A 23,274-nucleotide genomic window follows, 5' to 3' on the forward strand; every position below is an offset into this window, starting at 1 on the left:
GAAGCACCGTCGACAGGAACCAAGCCCCACTCTCGACAGCCTCTCCTGCAAATCTTCAATTCCGCTGACTCAGAGGCGGATGCCCATGGTCGATGCCTGTTTCTACTGTTTCTTTCTTCTTTCTGGCCTCGACCTCTGCTCACTTCGCTTCAGGGATGGATCCCATGAGGTGGTGCAGACTGTAGGTAAGTTCGTATCTGCTCGTCGCCAATATTATGTCCCTGTATAATTGAGACACGGACGGCAGGAGTGGATTATAACAAGACTTTACTGAATGGAGACAACCTGGAACTGAAACTACAGAAGGCTGCTAGTGCCTTTTATACAGGGGTGGTCACTGCCGGTACTGCAGTCTGAGACCAGTTATTCCCTTAAAGGTACATACACAACACACAGGAACCACGTTGTTCGGGGACCATGGCTGTCAACCTGAGGCGGGAGTTCCGTGGCCATTGCTCCAGCTGATTACTTGACAGCTTCAAATGTACAGTAAAAGCTCCCACCTGACAGATCATCACATTCCTCAGCCACAAGCTGTATCTCAGACCATTTCCAGCAGAGATTCTGCAGGCTTTCCACTTTCCATTCTCCATCCAGTATCACCTCATTGGAAGAACTCTCTCACCATTGACAGATTGCTTCTGTCATCTCTACTTCACCTGCCATCTATTCCTTCAACATGGGTGCCCTTTATATTGTCTCACCTTGGTCCTCAGAATCTGATCACGATCAGCTCCAACACCAGCAGCACCAACCTTCTCCACAATCACCTGATGCTGCACAGGACAGAGGGCATCAGCACCCGACCACATTGCTGCCCGGGATGCCAGGGATGGCCTCACCATGGCCAAATTTACTTCATGTGATGCTGTACATCCTGGCTGTCACATGATGCGGCAGGTTGGCACCACCCCACACCAACACCATAAAGCATCCCTGCCAAGCCATTCCTTTCACACTCACTACCATTGCTGGAGGTATCATTATGTCTCACCATTCACTGCAACTCACTAAGCCACTTCCAAATCTGTCTAAAAATGGAAAGTGTTGAAAATAAAAGGTTTCAATGTTTGACAGCACATTAACAGAAACTTTACATGAACTTTGGATAAAACACCCAAGTGGCTACCCTTGTGTGTTGTTAGTTGGTATGATTGCACTAGGAGGAGGGTGAGTGTGAGGGGTGGCTAGTGAGATGGGGATGTGATTATGTAGATAGAGAAGGATGGGTGGAGGTGCAAGTTAAGTTGGTGTGAGTAAGGATGTACAGGGCTAGGGTAGGGAAGGCAGAGTGATGGGGATGTGATGAAAGGCACAGCAGGATGAAGGTGAGTGTGTGAAGGAATAAGCCATATAACCTATTCAGAAAAATACACTATCTTATGAAAGAATTCTGACCTTATTAAAACATGACAAATTGGGTTTGTCAATTTAGAAACCTAACTATGAAATAGCTATGAAAGCATTCTGGCTATTGAGATAAGACAGTTGTTGACCCTGAATAAATAACCTTATTGAAACAGAAGGTAAAGAGCTCCGACAGGCTGACCTTTTGGGAAAAAAACAATGGTTCACCCTGGATAAGGTATTCTAATTGAAACTTCGTAAAGATAGCACATAAGGTAAGGAACATCTGCCCTCGTAAAGATGACAAAGTAATGAACACCTGCCATCACACCGTTTTTATATGGTAAACTTAGAACACCTAGAGATGAGTCAAGATTCTGGCTGAGGTGGCAGTAAGAGTTGCAGAGGTCAGCAGAAAAGTGACTAGAGATAATTAGCTTGCATCAGCAGAAAACCTTAAAGGGGATACCACTGGAAAAGGGTATAAATATTGAACTCTCAAATGAGATAGCAGACTCGCTTTAATCGGGCAAAGGGATTCTCGGCTTCAGGGGCAGCTCTGTAGTCTACCACTCTTTGGGGGAAAAATTCAGTATCGCCCCGTTTGGGGCGCCATTATCGGCCGTGCGCAAATTTTAGCGCCTGGTGCTAATTATTGCCTCCGACATCAAACTTGGCTTTTATCGCCGCTGGAGGTGATTGGAGTGCTAAATCAGGCACTTCACACCTCTCTTAAGGCGCAAAGGCTGAGGAGCGAGGCGCTACCTCAGAGCGCTGGCGAAGCAAGGAAGGGCAAATCAAAATAAACCTGCAAAGTGCTGCTCAGTACTCAAAACTCCTTCACACAGCCTTGAATCTCTCCAGAAGTCTCTCTCTCTGAATGTGTGGTGCAAAAATGTCACCGACAAAAAAAGGCAGAAAGCGGTCGCCTTTAAATAGCGTTCCTCTAGTCCCTTTCTGACAGCATAATGCTCCCCTCAACCTGTCGTTGCTAGCGGCAGGCGGTAAGGCAGGGGGCGCCACTTAATATCCAGTCCAGGGCACTAACAGGGTGTTGTGCACTCGACTGACTTCACAATCTGCCGGCGCAGGAGATCGTGGCGGTAGTGTTTATCGCTGCTGCAAAATGTCTAGTTAATTTCGCGAGCGGCGCAAACATCGCCACGCCCGGGCGCTAATTGCTTTGCGTCTTAAGGCGCTAACATGAGGCGCAAACAAATGAATTTTTCCCCTTTGTACCTCGGGGATCAAAGGTATTTGATATTGATGGATATCCTGTAGAGAACAGAGAACTTTAAGAACTGTAATACTGTAGCGAAAATAAGATTTAAAAGTAAGATTCGCTGTTAATAATAAGATGGCAGTTTTTCTCTTTTTAGAATGGTTAATGTTGCGATTGACTGATTCACCAATTTTAAATTGCATGTCAGTTCTTTAATAAATCTATATATTTTTAGAATTGTCTCACATAAGACTTCTGTATCAAAAACTCATGAACTCAATCTCTGTACACTCTTTGGTGAGGAGTTGCAGAATTCTGAGGGAGTTTTCTGGACCCTCATAATATCCAGGAAGTTACAGTCCAGCTAAACTTATTAAAAGTGCTATCTGGAGGATGGTAACATTCTCGGGTTGTTCCTTTCCTTTAGGGAGAGATAGTCCGGACCTTTAGACCCAGTTAAGTGTCTTCAGGATTCAGCTATGAAGTGGGGCTTTCGAGCTCTACTATAATTAAAGGGTTAAGAATGGGCCTCGGGAATTGAATGAGCTAATAGGCCTTTGAAGTAGTAAGCTTTTCTAAGTTGCTTAACTGGCAGTTGAGATAACGCTAAGAATAACATGTTGATTTTGCAGTAGTGTTAGAAATGATTAACTGCTCCAAGCTGTGTAACTTGGAGACAATAGCTGAACCGTTGAACCAACAAGACGCCTAGAGGGGCAGGAAAGCAGAACAATGAGTAGGAAGTACAACATCGGTGAAACCCCATCTGGCATAAACAAAGGTCATAGTTGCAACAACAGCTTGCGGTGATAATGGACATATGCTTTTCTGCCTGTGTCCTCTTGTGCAATGTGCAACCAGGCTGTGTTGGTCTCCTGGGGAGGTGTCTTCTGCCCATCAGAAAGAAAGAGGACCTCCTTGCATACTCTGAGGGAACCGGAGTGCAGCCCTGTCCCTCTGTGCAGTCATTGTCAGTGTTTGCAGCACCTCAATGCTGGAGAACACTGATAGCACAAATGTCAAAATAAAGTTGGCCATGGTCCCTTTTAATGAAACCGGCTGATGACGCGTCATCAAACAATGTCACCAGACCGGCTTCCTCTAATTGGCCTCGGAAACGCACTGGGCGGGCTTAACAAGCCCCATCAACGGAAAGTCATTTCACAGAGTGGGATGGAGCCAGCAGCGGAGCCGTGACCCGCCACCGACATCTCCCGCCATGGACCCGCCGAGGTAAGTAAAATCGTGGCCAGTGCGTCTCACAAAAATTATAGGCCCTTGCACTTGACAGACATGTGAGTTAATAAAAACCACCACTTTGGAAAGGAAAGGGAGGTTGGCGATGTGGTGGTAGTTTACAAGAACAGAAGGGTTGGAGGTGGGTGTTTTGAGGAGGGGTGATGATGGCAATTTTGAAAGGGGGACAGTACCTAAAGAGAGGGAACGATTTACAACATCAGCTAGCATGGGGGCCAGGAAGGAAAGTTGGGTAGTCATCAGTTTAGTAGGATTTGGGTCAAGAGAGCATGAGGTGGGTCTCATGAACAAGGTGAGCTTGGAGAGGACATCAGGGGTGATAGGAGAGAAACTAGAGAAAGACGCAGGTTTAGGGCTTTGCTGTGAAGCAAACAGAAATTATTGTTCTGAGTGTAGCCCATTACTCATATGTTTGATTACTAGTTGGAAGAATGAACATTCTTGACGTATTTGCAGGATAGCAACTACAAGTGCTTTTCATATAAGATGATAATTTAAGACGCTTTACATTGAGGAGAAAAATTGATGGATGCTGACCTGGAGGGGAAAAGAGTGAGGGAAGTTACACCATTGCAACGTCGGCAGATATTTGGCAGAAACCCCATTTACGCCCATGGTTAAAAAAGTTTTTTTTAAAAAAAAAAGAGATTTTTGAAAGCAAAGCCAAGAAATCCAGCGAGAGAACTCCACAGAGCAGGTTACTGAAGCTGAAAGAGTAGCCACCAATAGTTGAGTGGAGTGTGTGAGGAATGAGGAGTGGAGGGTGCATGCATGTATAGCTGGAGGAAATCACTAAGGCAAATGAGCAAAGGAACAGGTATGATTTAGAAGTGAGCGCAAGGAGCTTGAAGTCAATTTGCTAGGAGCCAATGGAGCTTGGAAAAGGTGTTGGTGATGGGAATGCAGGATTTTTTGCAGGTAAAGACTTGGCCGCCACATTCTGAACAAGTTGTAGCTTGCAGAGGGTGAAAATAGGAAGGAAATTTAGGAGACTATTAGTATAAAGTTGAGATAATACAGGAAGGACTAAATCCTGTTTCAGATGAGCCCGCCACAGTTCATACCATCCCACTTTTCAAATTGATAAACTTAGTAAAATGGAGAAAGTAAAACCAATTTTTTTTTTTTTCCCCATTTAAGAATGAAACACAATGGCCCAGAAATTCGGGTCCCAACGCGCGAGTACGGACGGAGTACTCACGCGTGGACCCGATGGAAGTGCCGGAATCTTGCATGCACTACGCATGCGCGGGAAACCGGCACTTCCGATCCTCTGAACCAAGGGGTTCAGAGGTCGAACGCGTGCGCACGGGAGTCTGCGCGTGCGCGTTGAACTTCCTTTTTTTTTCAGGTTTTAACGTGCGGGTATGTCTGTACATTTTAGAAATGTAAAAAGCAGCCGTAAGGACTTCATTTTCAAAGGTAAGTGGTCAATTATTTAAAATTAAAACATTTTTTCCACAGGTTTTTTACTTATAAATACTTTAAAGCAAGGTAAGTTTATTTTTAGCCCCTTTTTTTATAAAATTATTTTTTTCAAAAATTTAAATTTTTGTGTAAAATAGTTATTTAATGTCATTTATAGTTTATTTACAAAGTGTGATTTAAAAAAAAAGTTATTTGAAGGTAAAGTAGTTTTACAGCCTCAGCATTTATACGTTTTGACAGGTCTATCTGTCAAGACTTATGAATGGAGCATTCCCTGCTCCGATTGGCTGCCTGTTGCTCACGTGATCCCAGGGGACGCTTCGCGCTAACTACGCCCCTGGGACACGCCAGCATAGCGCGCCGGCCTCTGGGACAGGCCTCGGAGAGGAATTCCACGCAGGCCAAGAGGTCAACTGCCGGCGCGCTAGGTAAGTGTAGGTCGGGGGCTTGCACCCGCGGGAAGCCCCCGACCCGAATTTCTGGGCCATTATTATCCATTTACAGCTGTGTGTCAGCCGTGGCTCAGTTGGTAGTGCCCTTGCCTCAAAGTCAGAAGGTTGTAGGTTTAATTCCCACTCCAGAGCCCTGAGCCCAAAAATCTAGACTGACACTCCAGTGTAGTACTGAGGGAGTGCCGCACTGTCTTTTGGATGAGACATTAAACCGAGGCTCCGTCTGCTCTCTCAGGTGGATGTAAAAGATCCCTCCGAGGATAACTCCCCTGCTCGTGTCCTGTTTGTGGGACCTTCTGTGTGCAAATTAGCTGCCACATTCAACAGTGACTACACTCATTGGCTGTTTAGCTTTAGGACGTCCTGAGGATATGAAAAGGTACTATATAAATGCACGTCTTTCTTTCTTACAGACTATGCTTAGCTTTGTAACCCTGCTTACCTTAGGGTTGCCAACTCTGGTTGAACATATTCCTGGAGGGGTCATCACAGTCAACACTTCTTTAAATGACCACACAATAAAAATGAAAAGAATGCCAATGCTTGAGAGGCCATCAGCAGCACTTGAACAGAATCGTGCATATTTTGTTCAAAAAGCAAATACCAATGACAATAGCAAATTACAATGGCAAAGCTCCACCCTCCACCGATATATTCATTTCATTCTTTAGCGATTCCAATCACACCACAACCTAAACGTCCTCCAGCATTTCCTTTCGGGAGCTCTCATCATTTCCACTTTTGTCCAAGTCATCTTACTTCTCATGAACCACAAGTGTACGCCCTGGCTCCAACTGCCCTGTCCCCACACTCCTGCCATTGGTCACCCAACAGGTCTATACTTTTGTGGCACCGCCTTCCCATGCTGGCTCACCAACACCTTCTCAAGGGCAATTAGGAATGGGCAATAACTGCCAGCCTTGCCCACATCCCGTGAATGAATAAAAATAAAAATGCCAATTGGAAAATGAATAAACTCTTCATTACCAGTTTGGATGATTCTAGACTGTCAGGCAAACAGCCTTTTTCTTATAACGAATGAACAAATGTGTTCAAAGAATTTTTTTTTCAAAAACCCAATTTTTTAATGCCCCCATGATTGTTACCCTGTGTATACTGCAATTCCATCCTTACTTCAGCTATATCTATACTTAATGCTAATCAGTAGGACTTCAATATAAGTCGCACCTTCTGTAGACTTTCAAAGCTAAAATAGTCTGTTTTGAGGTGAAAAGCCTTATCCAACGAGTATCATTAAATATTACTCCACTGCAAAATGTTCAAGACCCAAGCAGCTGTAACTGTAGACTCTTCAAATGATTAATTGTAAAAATATTATTCACAGCATATTTTTTCGTTACAAAAGCAAAATATTGCGGATGCTGGAAATCTGAAATAAAAACAGAAAATGCTGGAAATACTCAGCAGGCCAGGCAGCATCTGTGGAGAGAGAAACAAAGTCAACATTTCAGGTCTGGGACCCTTCGTCAGAACTGGCTGTCTGACGAAGGGTCATCGACCTGAAACGTTAACTCTGTTTCTCTCTCCACAGATGCTGCCTGGCCTGCTGAGTATTTCCAGCATTTTCTAGATTTTTTCGTTATGTTAGCACATGACTGTTTTCTCTCTCTCTGTCAGCTGAAGAGAAACCAGACATCTTTGCATGTACCACAGCAGCTGCTCACATTGCCGTTAATTATGGGATGCAGCAAATGTTCAGGAATTTGGGAAAGTTCCTTTACTGCCAGAGAACTGTACTCACCCAACAGATGAAGATTATGGGGTATAAGAGATGTGTTGTCTGGCAAAAAGTCACAGTGGTCAACTTTTAATCCCAGGCATAAATGTAATGACAATTATCATCCAAGCAACACTCAATCTTCTTTTTTACTAAGTGCGTGCAGTCCCTTTTGCAGTGCAAAGCTATTGTTGAGAAATATCGGTAAAGAGCCAGGGCCCATTCTGCAGAACACCACCAAGTTTGAAAAAAGTAGAAGAGGCAGATCTTAGAGTAGTGATTGAAGGGCATATTTTTCTCCATATTTTTATTTTAGCAAAGTAGATATGAGTATAAAGCAGTGCTCTCCACTTTATACTTGCATCTAATATTTCTCACTAAAATTAGCAAAAAGTGGGAAACATAGGCCAAAGTCAAGGCGAGTGCCACAGCCTGAATCTTGTCCAATCCAAAATGTAACAACCTTAGGTTTTAAAATACAGAAGATTTTAGGAGGGAGGAAAGGAAAAGGGTGGTAAGGAATTGAATCTGGAAAAGAATGGGTTAAGAGTAGGAGCCTGATTAGTGAGTAGGGATTTTATTATACTGAGGATACAGGAAGTAGAAAGAATATGTAGGATGGTGTATTTAGGTTATATTACAAAACTCTGAATTTACCGTGGGAATGACTTCTTGGATACCATAGGTTGTGTATGCCTGACCGATCCAGATAACGACATTCCCGTTAGCGTATTCCTGCACATTTTTCCGGATATCCTCATAGGCCTTCAGTTGAACACACTCAGCTGTGGTACAACTTGTATTCAAATAGTCCTTGATGTCCTGAGGCAGTCGTGATTCATTCACAAACAACCTGGTCATTAATGCAAAATTACAGACAAAAATACATCATTCATTAGTTTTAACCTGTCAGCATTACAGCATTTATGTAGTTTTATAAATTTATATTATTATTCATATATATATATATATATACATACACATATACATACATACACATATACACATACAGTCATGATATAGGCTCATCAGAGAGGTGATTGGACCTAGTACTTTCTGCATTGGCAGTGCGATGGATGAGTTATAATATGCCACATGTCCTTCCACAAGCAGGAATGGGTGAGCCAGACAGGGTTTGAACACAGAACTGTCAAAGCATACCTGACTTTGAAGCATCAGAGCAGTGGAGGCAGGCTAACTGAGCTACCCAGAATGAGAAGAAAATGGGAATAATTCAATGTCGATCACTTCAACTTTTTCGGAGGTCCTTGCTTAATGTAAACAGATTTTCTCCATTTCCAGATTACTAACAGTTAAATTTAAACAAGACTGCTGTACCATGCTATTTTGATAGTCTTTTACACAGAGGGAACAAGTGTAGAACAACTTTATCTCACAAACACTGTGACCATTGCCATTGAGACCTTGGGCATCCATTTACAGGAGTCTGTTGCTGCCAGATTTGACAGACTGGGTTATTGTTTGAAAGCAGTAATTATGTTAGGCTTAGCCCACATGGGAAAGACCGTATGAACTGCTCTCATGCAGATCCAACTGGGGTGCACAACTTCAGAGGGCATGTCAAGAGAAGAGTCCAGTGAGGTGCTTCCTCTTAGGGTGTCTGTATATTCTCCAACTCCAGCCTTGCCCTCAGATCTTCTCTTCTTCGGCAATCCCCCGGAACCGAAGATGACTTGCTTCCACACTAAAAATGAGTTCTCAGGTGACTGATGAGTCCAATGCGGGACCTACAGTCTCCGTCACAGGTGGAGCAGACGGTGGTTGAAGGGGCGGGTGGGTGGGGTGCTTGGGTTGACGTGTGCTCCTTCTGCTGTTTGTGCTTGGCTTCCGCTTGCTCTCGGCGAAGAGACTCGAGGTATTCGGCGCCTTCCCGGATGCTTCTCCTCCACTTTGTACAGTCTTGGGCCAGGGATTCCCAGGTGTCGGTGGGGATGTTGCACTTTTTCAAGGAGGCTTTGAGGGTGTCCTTGAAGTGTTTCCTCTGCCCAACTTGGGCTCCCTTGCCGTATCGGAGCTCCGAGTAGAGTGCTTGTTTTGGGAGTCTCGTGTCGGGCATGCGGACAATGTGGCCCGTCCATCGAGCTGATTGAGCGTGGTCAAAGATTCGATGCTGGGGATGTTGGCCTGCTGGGGATGTTGGCCTGAGCAAGAACATGGACGTTGGTGCACCTATCCTGCCAATGGATTTGCAGGATCTTGTGGAGGCAGCATTGGTGATACCTCTCCAGTGCTTTGAGCTGCCTGCTGGACATGGTCCATGTGTCTGAGGCAAACAGGAGGGCAGGTATTACTACTGCTCTGTAGACCATGAGCTTGGTGCCGGGTTTGAGGTCCTGGTCTTCAAACACTCTCTTCCTCAGGCGACCGAAGGCTGCACTGGCACACTGAAGGCAGTGTTGGACTTCGTCATCGACGTCTGCTCTTGTTGACAGTAGGCTCCCGAGGTATGGAACGTGGTCCACGTTGTCCAAGGTTTTGTCATGGATTTTGATCATCAGGGGGCAGTACTGTGTGGCGGGGGCAGGTTGGTAGAGGACCTTTGTCTTACGGATGTTTAGTGTAAGGCCTATGCTCTCGTATGTTTCGGTGAAGGTGTTGACGATGGTTTGGAGTTTGACCTTCGAGTGTATGCAGACGCAAGCAGCGTCTGCACACTGTAATTCGACGACAGAGGAAGGGACGACCTTGGATCTGGACTGGAGGCGACGGAGGTTGAACAGTTTCCCGTTTGTTCTGTAAATTAGCTCCACTCCAGCGGGGAGCTTACTGAGGGTGAGATGGAGCATTGCCACAAGGAAGATCGAGAAGAGCGTTGGTGCGATGACATAGCATTGCTTGAACCAGGTCCGTACATGAATTGGGTCTGTGGTGGAACCGTTGATCAGGATCACGGCTTGCATGTCGTCATGAAGCAAGCGGAGGATGGCGACAAACTTTTGAAGGCAGCCGAATTTGAGGAGGACACTCCATAATCCCTCATGGTTGAGTGTCAGAGGCATTTCACTTGTAATTGGCACACGGTGAAGATCATGTCCATTGTGCCCCTTAGTGGGCAGAATCCGCATTGCGACTCTGGGAGCAACTCTTCAGCTACTGGGAGAAGGCAATTGAGGAGGATTCTTGCGATGACTTTCCCTGTGGCAGACAGCAGGGAAACTCTTCTATAATTACCGCAATCAGACTGGTCACCTTTCTTGAAGATGGTCACAATTATGGTGTCTCTGAGCCGTAATTGACAATTACGGCCCTCAAATAACAACATAAGAACATAAGAAATAGGAGGAGTAGGCTATTTGGCCCTTCAAGCCCGCTCCGCCATTCAATAAGACCATGGCTGATCTTCTACCTCATCTCCACTTTCCTGCACTATCCCCATATCCCTCGATTCCCTTCCCTTAATATTCAAAAATCTATCGATCGCTGTCTTGAACATACTAAACGACTGAGCCACTACAGCCCTCTGGGGTAGAGAATTCCAAAGATTCACCACCCTCTGAGTGAAGACATTTCTTCTCATCTCAGTCCTAAATGGCCAACTCCTTATTCTGAGGCTGTGACCCCTGGTTCTAGACTCCCCAACCAGGGGAAACATCCTCGCTGCATCTACCCTGTCAAGCCCTGTAAGAATTTTGTATGTTTCAATGAGATCACCTCTCATTCTTCTAAACTCTAGAGAATATAGGCCGAGTCTAGTTGGCAGACAGGAAGCAAAGAGTTGGAATAAACGGGTCTTTTTCCAAGTGGCAGGCACTGACTAGTGGGGTACCGCAGGGATCGGTCCTAGGACCCCAGCTATTCACAATATATATTAATGATCTAGACGAGCGAACTAGATGTAATATCTCCAAGTTTGCAGACGACACAAAGCTGGGTGGGTGTGTGCTGTGAGGAGTATGCAGAGAAACGCCAGTATGATTTGGACAGGTTGGGTGATTGGGCAGATGCAGTATAATGTGGATAAATGCGAGGTTATCCACTTTGGTGGCAAAAACAGGAAGGCAGATTATTATCTGAACAGCAATAGATTGGGAGAAGGGGAAGTGCAACGAGACCGGGGTGTCCTTGTGCACCAGTCGCTGAAGGTAAGCATGCAGGTGCAGCAGGCGGTTAAGGCAGCAAATGGTATGTTGGCCTTCGTAGCGAGAGGATTTGTGTACAGGAACAAGGATGTCTTGCTGCAGTTGTACAGGGCCTTGGTGAGACCACACCTTGAGTATTGTGTGCAGTTTTGGTTGCCTTATCTGATGGATGTTCTTGCCACAGAGGGAGTGCAGCGGAGATTCACCAGACTGATACCTGGGATGGCAGGAATGACGTATGAGGAGAGATTGGGTCGATTGGGCTTATACTTGCTGGAGTTTAGAAGAATGAGAGGGGATCTCATTGAAACTTATAAAATTCTAACAGGACTAGACAGACTGTTCCTGATGGCGGGGGAGTCCAGAACCAGGGGTCACAGTCTAAAGATAAGGGATAAGCTATTTAGGACAGAAATGAGGAGGAATTTCTTCACCCAGAGAGTGGTGAACCTGTGGAATTCTCTACCACAGAAGGCAGTTGCGGCCAATTCATTAAATATATTCAAGAAGGAGTTAGATATATTTCTTAAGGCTAAAGGGATCAAGGGATATGGGGAGAAGGCAGGGACAGGGTACTGAGTTTGGATGATCAGCCATGATCTCATTGAATGGCGGAGAAGGCTCGAGGGGCCGAATGGCCTACTCCTGCTCCTATCTTCTATGTTTCTACTCAATCTCTCCTCATAGGACAATCCCCCCATCCCAGGAACCAGTCTCGTGAACCTTCATTGCACTCCCTCTATGGTAAGTATATCCTTCCTTAGGCAAGACCAAAGCTGTACACAATACTCCAGGTGTGGTCTCACCAGGGCCCTATATAATTGCAGTAAGACATCTTTACTCTTATACTCAAATCCTCAAATGATTGATGTATGGATAGGCATTGGCAGCCACTGCATTGTTAGATGTAGCTTCAGTTGTTGCAGGGACACCTTGGCTACAAGCATCCTCGCACAATTGCACAACCCAACCTCAACCTGCAATTACAGTTGATTGTCCCACTCAGGTACACATCATTGCGTCACCAAGTGGAAGTGCAAGTATAGAGCTAGTATCTAATGAATGAAAAGAGCATAAAATAAAGATTGATCTTTTTTATTTCTCCTTAGTGTGGGCAGTGTTTGTTGGGTAGGGTTGTGAGGTAGGAAGAAAGAACTTGTTTTTATAAAGCACCTTTCATGTCCTCAGGATGTCCCAAAGCACTTCACAGCCAATGAAGTACTTTTGAAGTGCAGTCATTATGTAGGCAAATGTGGTGTCCATACACACACGCAAGATCCCACAAACAGTGAAACTCTTTTTGGTGGAGGGATAAACATTGCTTCAGCATCTCAATTTGTGTTCAACGGTAACTCGAGTGGTGCATGGGCCTCATTTTATTTGCATCCTGCTGCTGTGTGGGGGTTTCTAATTGGGGTCAATAGCCATGGATGAAAAGGGTAACCTTGGTCTCCCAACAGCCCTTCATTAATCCTCTTGGGATCTTCAAATAATGCAGGGCACCATGAACTTATACTTAATTAAAGCATCATGGGACTTGCTGGATAACAGACATTAACTTGTAGGATCACATTCCTGTGGTCACAAACTACCTGAACACTTAAGCTGTGGTATCCCTTTTCAGTAATGTATATATTACAGCTGACAGATGGAGCTCTGATGGTCACATGGATTCCATCTATAACACTCTGGACTCTGGGGAAACCTTCCAGATGGTAAAAGTTCCGTACCCTCCCCAGCTGGCATAAGCTTTCCATTTGGAAAGTGATAAAGGTATTTCCAACAACAACAACTTGTATTTACGTAGCTCCTTTAACGTAGTAAAACGTCCCAAGGTACTTCACAGGAGTATTATAAGACAAAAAATTTGACACCGAGCCACGTAAGGCGAAATCAGGGCAGGTGACTAAAAGCCTGGTCAAAGAGGTAGGTTTTAAGGAGCGTCTTAAAGGAAGAAAGAGAGGTAACGAGGCAGAGAGGTTTAGGCAGGGAATTCCAGAGCTTAGGGCCTAGGCAACAGAAGGCACAGCCACCAATGGTTGAGCGATTCTAATCAGGGATGCCCAAGAGGGCAGAATTAGAGGAGTGCAGATATCTCAGGGTGGGGTTGTGGGGCTGGAGGAGATTACAGAGATAGGGAGGGGCGAGGCCATGGAGGGATTTGAAAACAAGGATGAGAATTTTGAAATCGAGCCGTTGCTTAACCGGGAGCCAATGTAGGTCAGCGAGCACAGGGGTGATGGGTGATGGATGAACGGGACTTGGTGCGATTTAGGACACAGGCAGCCGAGAGACTGTGGAGGAGTCGAGAGAAGTGGTAGTGAGGTAGAGCTGGGTGTCATCAGCGTACATGTGGAAACTGATGCTGTGTTTTCGGATGGTGTCGCCAAGGGGCAGCATGTAGATGAGAAATAGGAGGGGGCCAAAGATAGATCCTTGGGGGACACCAGAGGTAATGATGCAGGAGCGGGAAGAGAATCCATTGCAGATGATTCTCTGGCTACGATTAGATAGATAAGAATAGAACCAGGCGAGTGCGGTCCCACCCAGCTTGACGACAGTGGAGAGGCTTTGGAGAAGGATGGAGTGGTCAACCGTGTCAAAGGCTGCAGACAAGTCAAGAAGGACGAGGAGGGATAGTTTACCTTCGTCAGTCACAAAGGATGTCATTTGTGACTTTGATGAGAGCCCCTTTGGCAAACATGGTGTTGTGTATTTTGAATGTGTATTAGAATTGTCCCACATGGGATACAGTAGTGGTGATTTGCAATGCACTATGGGAAATGCAGTGCATTGAGTGAAGAAGCACATTGTAAATAAAATGGCCGTTAACTAAACTCTCCACCCCGGAGTCCTTCTTAATTGTTATATAGGTAAGGATATAAAACCCCTTGAGACACAACAAAACTGGCGACGAGGACGACGGACTTGTGCATCACTTTGCACTGGAATCGGCGATGTTTAAAGTAAGAAGTTCCCGTCTTTTCTTAATGGCGCGCCCGCAGTTTAGTGCTGATGCAATCGCCTCGTAAAGGTGGCGGTTCGTGTGTTACACAAATAAGAAGGGGGAGAGTAACGATACAGTGAAACGAAGTGGAGGAAAAGGACTGTAAAGATAAAAAAAAATAACAAAATGGCTATGTTAACCGGAGCGTTTGGACCATTTGATGAAACGGCGGAGCAATGGAGTGCTTATACAGAGCGTTTTGGATTTTTCGTGACTGCAAATGGCATTAAAGATGACGTGAAAGTGGCAACGTTCCTCAGTGTGATCGGAGCAAAAACATTTGGCTTGTTACGGCGTTTGATGCACCCGGATAAGCCCGGCGCTAAGACATATGATCAGATTGTGGAAGTTTTGGAAACACATTTTGCACCCAAGCCGCTGCTGATTGCTGAGAGGTTCAGGTTTCACAAACGAAACCAAGGGGAGGGTGAGTCCATAGCCGAATATGTTGCAGTGCTAAAGAAGCTAACTGAGCATTGAAAGTTTGGTGAAACTCTAAATGACACTGTCCGTGATAGGTTTGTGTGTGGATTAAGATGTGAAGCAACACAGAAGCGCTTGCTCACGACTGAAAAACTGATGCTTAAATCAGCAGTGGAGCTCGCTGTGTCTATGGAGTTAGCAGCTAAAGATGCACAGCTGTTGGGGGCTGCAACAAGAGTGCACAGGGTAGCAGCTACACCGGATAAGCATGCAAGGGGCGCTAGAGAGTGTTACAGATGTGGAAGGTCAGGTCATCAGCCATCTGACTGCTGGTGTAAAGACCTGACCTGTCGGAAATGTGAAAAGAAAGGACACATTGAACGTGTATGTAAAGGGCAAAGCAAACAATCCTACACAGAGACACACAAAAACAAACAAGGAAACACATCCAACTGGCGTTCTAAAAAGAAAAACCTACACATGGTGAAACAAGAACAGGAAGACAGTGATACAGACTCTGATGGGGAGCTGAATCTCCATGTGTTAATGGTGAATGGAGGCTCATCAGGCTATGGAGTCACTCCACTACTAGAGGGAATACCGGTCAAAATGGAGCTGGATACGGGGGCCGTTGTCTCCTTGATTTCAGAGAAGCTATTCAAAGAAAAACTGAACCACCTATCACTGACGCCGGCCAAGCTCATCTTAAAGACCTACACTGGGGAAACAGTCCCAATGCTGGGTAAGACGGAAGTCAAGGTGGAGCTTAATGGACAAACCGTGATGCTGCCAGTTTACGTGGTCAAGGGTGACTATCCATCCCTGATGGGCAGGCCATGGTTGGAGAAAATTCATCTGGATTGGAAAAAAGTGAATGCGGTGTCAGTCGAAGAGGCGGGGCTAGCGGCAGTGTTGACAAAGCATGCGGCTGTCTTTGACGGAGAATTGGGGAGTATGAAGGGGATTACGGTTAAACTCAAGGTGAAGCCTGACAGCCAGCCACGATTCCTGAAGGCCAGGAATGTTCCCTACGCCCTCAAACCAAAGGTGGAGGCTGACCTGGAGTGTTTGGTCAAGATAGGGGTCCTGGTGCCGGTTTCACACAGTGAGTGGGCCACGCCCGTGGTACCAGTGATGAAGAGTGATGGCGCGGTTCGCTTATGTGGAGATTTCAAAGTAACAGTGAATCCTGTGCTCTCAGCTGAACAGTACCCCCTCCCCATCATTGAAGATCTTTTCGCGGGTCTAGCAGGCGGTCAGAAGTTTAGCAAGATTGATCTATGCCAAGCCTACTTGCAGATGCATGTAAAAGAGGACTCACAGAAGTACCTCACCATCATCACCCACAAGGGCCTCTACAGGTACTGCCGCCTACCCTTTGGTATAACGTCAGCACCAGCATTGTTTCAGCGGGCTATGGACCAGATCTTAAGCGGCATTCCAGGGGTACAATGTTATCTCGACGATATCCTTGTCAGAGGAAAGGACGACAACGAGCATCTGCAGAACCTGACGAAGACACTGGGAAGACTTGAATATGGCTTACGCGTTCGCAAGGACAAATGCGAATTTTTCAAGCCATCAGTGGAGTACCTAGGCCATGTCATCGACGCGGACGGCCTACACACAGCACTGTCGAAAGTGAAAGCCATTGCCGACACTCCTGCACCTACAAATGTCAGCCAGCTGCGGTCATTCTTAGGTCTCCTGAACTATTACGGAAAGTTTATTCCACAGCTGGCATCACTGTTGAAGCCATTACATGAGTTGCTGTGTCAGGGCAAGGCCTGGGCGTGGACGAAGGAGTGCGAAGCTGCATTCAAGAAAGCCAAGACAGCTTTGAGTGACCCCAGAGTGTTGACGCACTTTGACCCATCGTTGCAGATTCAGCTGGCCTGTGACGCGTCGCCTTATGGCGTTGGCGCGGTCGTGTCCCACATCTTTCCCTCAGGCGAAGAGAAGCCGATTGCATTTGCGTCAAGGTCCCTGAGCAAGGCGGAGGTAAAATACCCGCAGATCGAAAAAGAGGCTTTGGGCATCATCTTTGGAATCAAAAAGTTCCATCACTACTTGTTCGGAAGGAAATTCACCTTGCTGACGGATCATCGTCCTCTGACATCGATCTTTGGTCCACAGACAGGAATACCCTCCCTGGCAGCGTGCAGGATGCAGCGCTGGGCGCTGATGTTAAGCGCTCACAATTACAACATCAAATACCGGAGGTCAGCAGCACATGGCAATGCGGACGGATTGTCAAGACTTCCGCTGCTTGTGCCCTCTGAAGGCTGTGAGCAGAAGATTTTCTACTTTGACATGGTGAACAATGCCCCTGTCACGGCCCGGCAGGTCAAGAAAGAGACCAGAGTGGACCCTACGCTATCCAAGGTGCTGGATCAGGTGATGCGAGGAGACGGATCATGGGTGTTAGACGCACCACCTGAGCTCCTACCTTACCTGTCAAGAGGGAAGGAGTTGTCTGCCACGTCAGGATGCCTCCTTTGGGGCATGCGAGTGATCATACCACCAAAGCTGTGGAAACATGTTCTCAACGAGCTGCACTCAGGACATTGTGGTATTGTCCGGATGAAGGAGCTGGCACGAAGCTACTTCTGGTGGCCCAGTCTAGATCATGAAATTGAAGTTGAAGCAAAACCATTCCCATCATGCGAGACAACCAGGGATACGCCAAGAGCAGCGCCACTGCATCCATGGGAATGGCCGGCGACACCGTGGCAACGGATCCATCTGGACTTCGTGGGACCAGTGGAAGGAGCGATGTTCCTGGTCGCGGTGGACTCCCATTCCAAATGGCCGGAGGTTGCAGTAATGTCCACTACCACTACAGAGAAAACCATCGAGACTCAGAGAGATGTTCGGGCGATTTGGTCTGCCGGAGCAGATTGTAACCGACAATGGAACACAGTTCACATCCCAGGAGATGGAGGAGTTCCTCAAGAGCAATGGAATCCAGCACACGTTCTCCGCGCCTCATCATCCATCCACGAATGGATTGGCGGAGAGATTTGTCAGAACACTGAAACGCGCGTTGAAAGCGGCAAGAAGTGATGCTCCTCTAAAGCAGCACCTGAATGCTTTCTTGCTGAAATACCGAAACACGCCTCATACTACGACTGGAGCATCTCCTGCTTACCTACTCATGGGAAGGTAGCTACGGACACGCCTTGACCTGCTGAGGCCAACGTCCACAGAAGCAGTGGTGCATGCCAATCAGCAGGATCAAGTCAGCAGACGAGCTCAGAGGTCCAAAGAACGACACTTTGTGGTGGGGGGCAAAGTCCTCACGCGTAACTACACCACCCCGGAGCGGTGGGTCCCGGCTACGGTCATTCAAAAGACGGGCCCCGTTTCATACCGAGTCCGCACCGGAGACGGCATGTAGACCAGTTACTGCCAAGACAGTCGCCACAGGTAACCCAAGAAACAGAGGATCAAGGACCTGCTGGGGGCTCCAGCAGGGACTGGTCGTCTGACCCTGAGACAGTGGCACCATCCACTCTTGTGCCATCGAGGGAGGAAGCCACGCCTGCAGGGTCACGGGAGACTAGGCGTTACCCCCAAAGAGAAAGGCAGCCTCCAGAGCGCCTTAGTTACAATTAGTGCTAACCTGTGTGCATGGGGCAGAATAATCCCCAGGGTTAGCGGAATGTAGAGGCAGTCTACCCTCTCTTCCAAAGTTATAGTCATTTTCAGTTATTCTGTTTTGTGGACATTCTATTTTAAGGGGGAGGAAATATGTTGTGTATTTTGAATGTGTATTAGAATTGTCCCACATGGGATACCGTAGTGGTGATTTGCAATGCACTATGGGAAATGTAGTGCATTGAGTGAAAAAGCACATTGTAAATAAAATGGCCGTTAACTAAACTCTCCGCCCCGGAGTCCTTCTTGATTGTTATATAGGTAAGGGTATAAAACCCCTCGAGACACAACACATGGTATCAGTCATTTGCTTTATACACGCATGAACTGCAGAGTGGCTTATCAGATGCCCCCTGCAATTGCATGGGAGGATCCTTCTGTATAAAACGTGAATGCTGTTGCGATCTTCACAGTCCTTGAGATTGTCTGTAAATCAGCCTGCACCAGATGGCACAACTTCAAAAAATGGGATTAAGGTGCCAATGAGACTATCATAAGTGCTGCCATGTGCCCATTCAGCTGGCAGCAGTTACATTGATTGGAATAAATGGATAGAATTTACTGACTGTGATAAAGACATTACAGCTGTGTTAACTGGAAAGTGCTACCTCGAGATATGTGAAAATGATCAAAATTCAACATTTGTAAAAGAACAGTTTATATTAAACACTAAAGCGATGTTTAATCAGATTATTTTTGCTGAGTATGTTTCATATAGAAAGAGTACCGTCCATTTTGTTTAAACTTCTCCTTCCCCCTACACTTTTCTCCCTTCCTCTCCTGAAGATGCTGAGTCTTGTTGAGGTACAGTTCCAGTGGCACTGTGCACCTTCTGGTGCTTTGCTCAGGTGACCATTCTTGATGTGTCAGCTTAGACAGACAGTGATTTTTGTTGGGCTATTTAAACACAGAAGGCATTACAGCTGAGCCTGATCCTAGCTTCACTCATGTCCATACACACACACACAATTTCCAGCAGCAGTCATGAGCGCGCGATCAGGAGCGGAAATCCTAGCTGATTTCCCATTACCATACCCCAACTGAGAATGAGATCAGCCAGCTCCATACAGTCTAGGTCTCACGACGACATGCAAGCCGTGATCCTGACCAACGGTTTCACCACAGACCCAATTCACGTACGAACCGGGGTCAAGCAAGGCTGTGTCATCGCACCAACGCTCTTCTCGATCTTCCTTGCTGCAATGCTCCATCTCGCCCTCAGTAAGCTCCCCACTGGAGTGGAGCTAATTTACAGAACAAACGGGAAATTGTTCAACCTCCGTCGCCTCCAGTCTGGATACAAGGTTGTCCCATGCTCTGTCGTCGAATTACAGTATGCAGACGCTGCTTGCGTCTGCGCTCACTCGGAGGTCGAACTCCAAACCATCGTCAACACCTTCATCGAAGTGTACGAGAGCATAGGCCTTACACTAAACATCTGTAAGACAAAGGTCCTCTACCAACTTGCCCCCGCCACACAGTACTGCCCCCCGATTATCAAAATCCACGACAAGGCCTTGGACAATGTGGACCACTTTCCATACCTCGGGAGCCTACTGTCAACAAGGGCAGACGTCGACGACGAAGTCCAACACCGCCTTCAGTGTGCCAGTGCAGCCTTCAGTCGCCTGAGGAAGAGAGTGTTTGAAGACCAGGACCTCAAACCCGGCACTAAGCTCATGGTCTACAGAGCAGCAGTGATACCCACCCTGCTGTATGCCTCAGAGACATGGACCATGTACAGCAGGCACCCCAAAGCACTGGAGAGGTACCACCAACGATGCCTTCGCAAGATACTGCAAATCCACTGGCAGGATAGGCGCACCAACGTCAGTGTTCTTGCTCAGGCCAACATCCCCAGCATCGAAGCTTTGACCACACTCAATCAGCTCCGATGGACGGGCCACATTGTCCGCATGCCCGATACGAGCCTCCCAAAACAAGCGCTCTACTCGGAGCTCTGGCACGGAAAGAGAGCTCCAGATGGGCAGAGAAAACGCTTCAAGGACACCCTCAAAACCTCCTTGAAAAAGTGTAACATCCCCACCGACACCTGGGAAGCCCTGGCTCAAGACCGCACAAAGTGGAGGAGAAGCATCCAGGAAGGCGCCGGACACCTCGAGTCTCTTCACCGGGAGCAAGTGGAAGCCAAGCGCAGGCAGCGCAAGGAGCGCACGTCAACCCAAGCACCCCACCCACCCGCCCCTTCAACCACCGTCTGCCCCACCTGTGACAGAGACTGTAGGTCCCGCATTGAACTCATCAGTCACCTGAGAACTCATTTTTAATGTGGAAGCAAGTTATCCTCGGTTCCGAGGGACTGTCTAAGAAGAGGAGGAGTCTAGGTCCCTTCCATCCTTTTCAGTTCAGCTACATGTTGACTTTGCCAACTGAGCACCAGGGAGTCCTCATTACCCTCCTTTAATTCATAGACTCAAAGAATCTTACAGCACAGAAAGAGGCTATTCAGCCCGTCACGCCTGAGCCGGCTCTTTGAAGGAGCTGTCAATTTAGTCCCACACCCCAGCTTTTTCCCCATAATCCTGCAAATTAGTCCTTCTCAAGTACATATCCAATTGCCTTTTAAAAGTTCCTAAGGAATCTGATTCCAACACCTTTTCAGGTATAGCTTTTTTTTGCTCTCTAAGTTAGGGTAGTGAGTTAACTTAAGAGCTGGGAAAATATAACTGCTATTGCTTTATTAAATTAATAACTTAAACTAGATTAATTTAAAATTAAAAATAATTGATTGAATTAAAACTTTAACAAATTAAATAAATAAAATAAAGTTAGATAGAGATGGCAGGGCAGGTGGCGTGTCGTAACTGCAGCATGTGGGAGTTTGTGGAGATCAGTGAGATCCCGAGCAATCACATCTGTGACAAGTGCCTGCAATTCGAGCAACTTTGACTCAGAGTTGTTGAGCTGGAGTCCGAGGGGTAGACATTGCGATGCATTAGGGAGGGGGAGAGTTACCTGGACACTTTGTTCCAGGAAGCAGTCACATCGCCTTAGGTTAAGTAGTGTTTTAGAGTTAGTCAGTGGTCAGGAACAGGGGTGTGTGACTGAATCAGGCAGGAATGGGGACCCAGGATGTAGTGATGGAGGAGCCTCAGCAATTAACCTTGTCCAACAGGTACAAAGTATTTGCTGCCTGTATGGACGAGAATAAGGACGGCAGGGAGGATGGGAAAACTGACCACAGCACCGTGATACAGGGGTCAGTCAAGTGGGGGGAATAAAAAGGGAAGTGGTAGTGGTAGGGGACAGTATAGTCAGGGGGATAGATACTGCACTCTGCAGCCACGAGCGGGAGTCCCGAAGACTGTGTTGCCTACCTGGTGCCAGGTTTAAGGATTTCACCTCGCAGCTGGAGAAGAACTTGGAGTCGAAGGGGGAGGATTCCATTGTCGTGGTCCATGTAGGAATCAACGACATAGGTAGGACTAAGAATGAGGTTCTGCAGAGTTAGTTTGAGGAGCTAGGGTCTAAATTAATAAGCAGAACATCAAAGGTAATAATCTCCGGATTACTACCTGAGCCATGCGCAAATTGGCATAGAGACATAGAGACAAGCAGATCAGGAAGTTAAATGCGTGGGTCAAAGAGTGGCGTGGGAGTAAGGGGTTTCAATTCATAGGGAACTAGTACCAGTACTGGGGAAACAGAGAGCGGTTTTGTTGGGACGGACTCCACATAAACCGGTCTGGAACCAGTGTCCTGGCGAATCGAATAACTAGGGTCGTAGATAGGGCTTTAAACTAAAAGTGGCGGGGGGGGGGGTGGGGGTGGCGTCAGGTGAGGGGAAATTTAAAAATCTTAAAAAAGAGACCGGTCAAGGCAATAGCGCCTCAGCGAATAAGGGAAAAGCAGGGAATAATGGTAAAGCGTTAAAATTAAAGGCTCTTTATCTGAATGCACAAAGCATTTATAAGATAGATGAATTAGTGGCACAAATAGATATAAATGGGTTTGATCCAATAGGCATTACAGAGACATGTTTCCAAGGTGACCAAGGTTGGAAACTAAATATTCCAGGGTACTTAATGTTTCAAAAAGACAGGCATAATACAAAAAGGGGGTGAGGGTGTGTGGTAAACCACTGTTTGTATTCCACTGTGTACATGCCTGTACATGTCTCAGCTGACTCCTCCCACGAGTCCAGGTATAAAGGTGACTGCTCCACAGTCCCTCTGTATTCTGGACCGGTCGACCACTCGAGGCACACCTTCATTCTCTTGTTAATAAAAGCCTGTTAGTTACTCGCTTAATCTCAGTCTTTTGAGTTATTGATAGCGCATCAGGGTGGGAGCCTGATAATAAAGGATGACATAAGGACAGTAGTGAGAAAGGAACTTGGCTCATGAGATCAGCAAGTTCAATCAGTATGGGTGGAGATCACAAATAACAATGGGCAGAAAACACTGGAGAGAGTAGTTTATAGACCCCCTAACAATAGCTATACCATTGGACAGAGTATTATTCAAGAAATAATAGGAGATTGTAACAAAGGTAATGCAATAATTGAGGGGGTCTTTAATCCTCATATAGACTTGGCAAATCAATTTGGCAAAAGTAGACTGGAGGGCAAGTTCATGGAATGCATTCGAGACAGTTTCCTAGAACAATACATCATGGAA

General features: G+C 46.5%; 1 protein-coding gene across 1 annotated transcript in view; it reads right to left on the reverse strand.

Annotated features, from left to right (window-relative positions):
- The window catches only part of xpnpep2 (X-prolyl aminopeptidase (aminopeptidase P) 2, membrane-bound), a 132,155-nt gene that overhangs the window by 55,004 nt on the left and 53,877 nt on the right, over positions 1-23,274 (reverse strand). Inside the window, exon 10 of the mRNA XM_085997392.1 lies at positions 8,102-8,297. Coding sequence (XP_085853518.1) covers positions 8,102-8,297 — 196 coding nt within the window. The remainder of the gene's footprint in view (positions 1-8,101; positions 8,298-23,274) is intronic.

Source organism: Somniosus microcephalus, chromosome 1, assembly GCF_052327205.1.
Source record: "Somniosus microcephalus isolate GS21.2 chromosome 1, FLI_Smic_1.0, whole genome shotgun sequence".
Taxonomy (NCBI): Eukaryota; Metazoa; Chordata; class Chondrichthyes; order Squaliformes; family Somniosidae; genus Somniosus; species Somniosus microcephalus.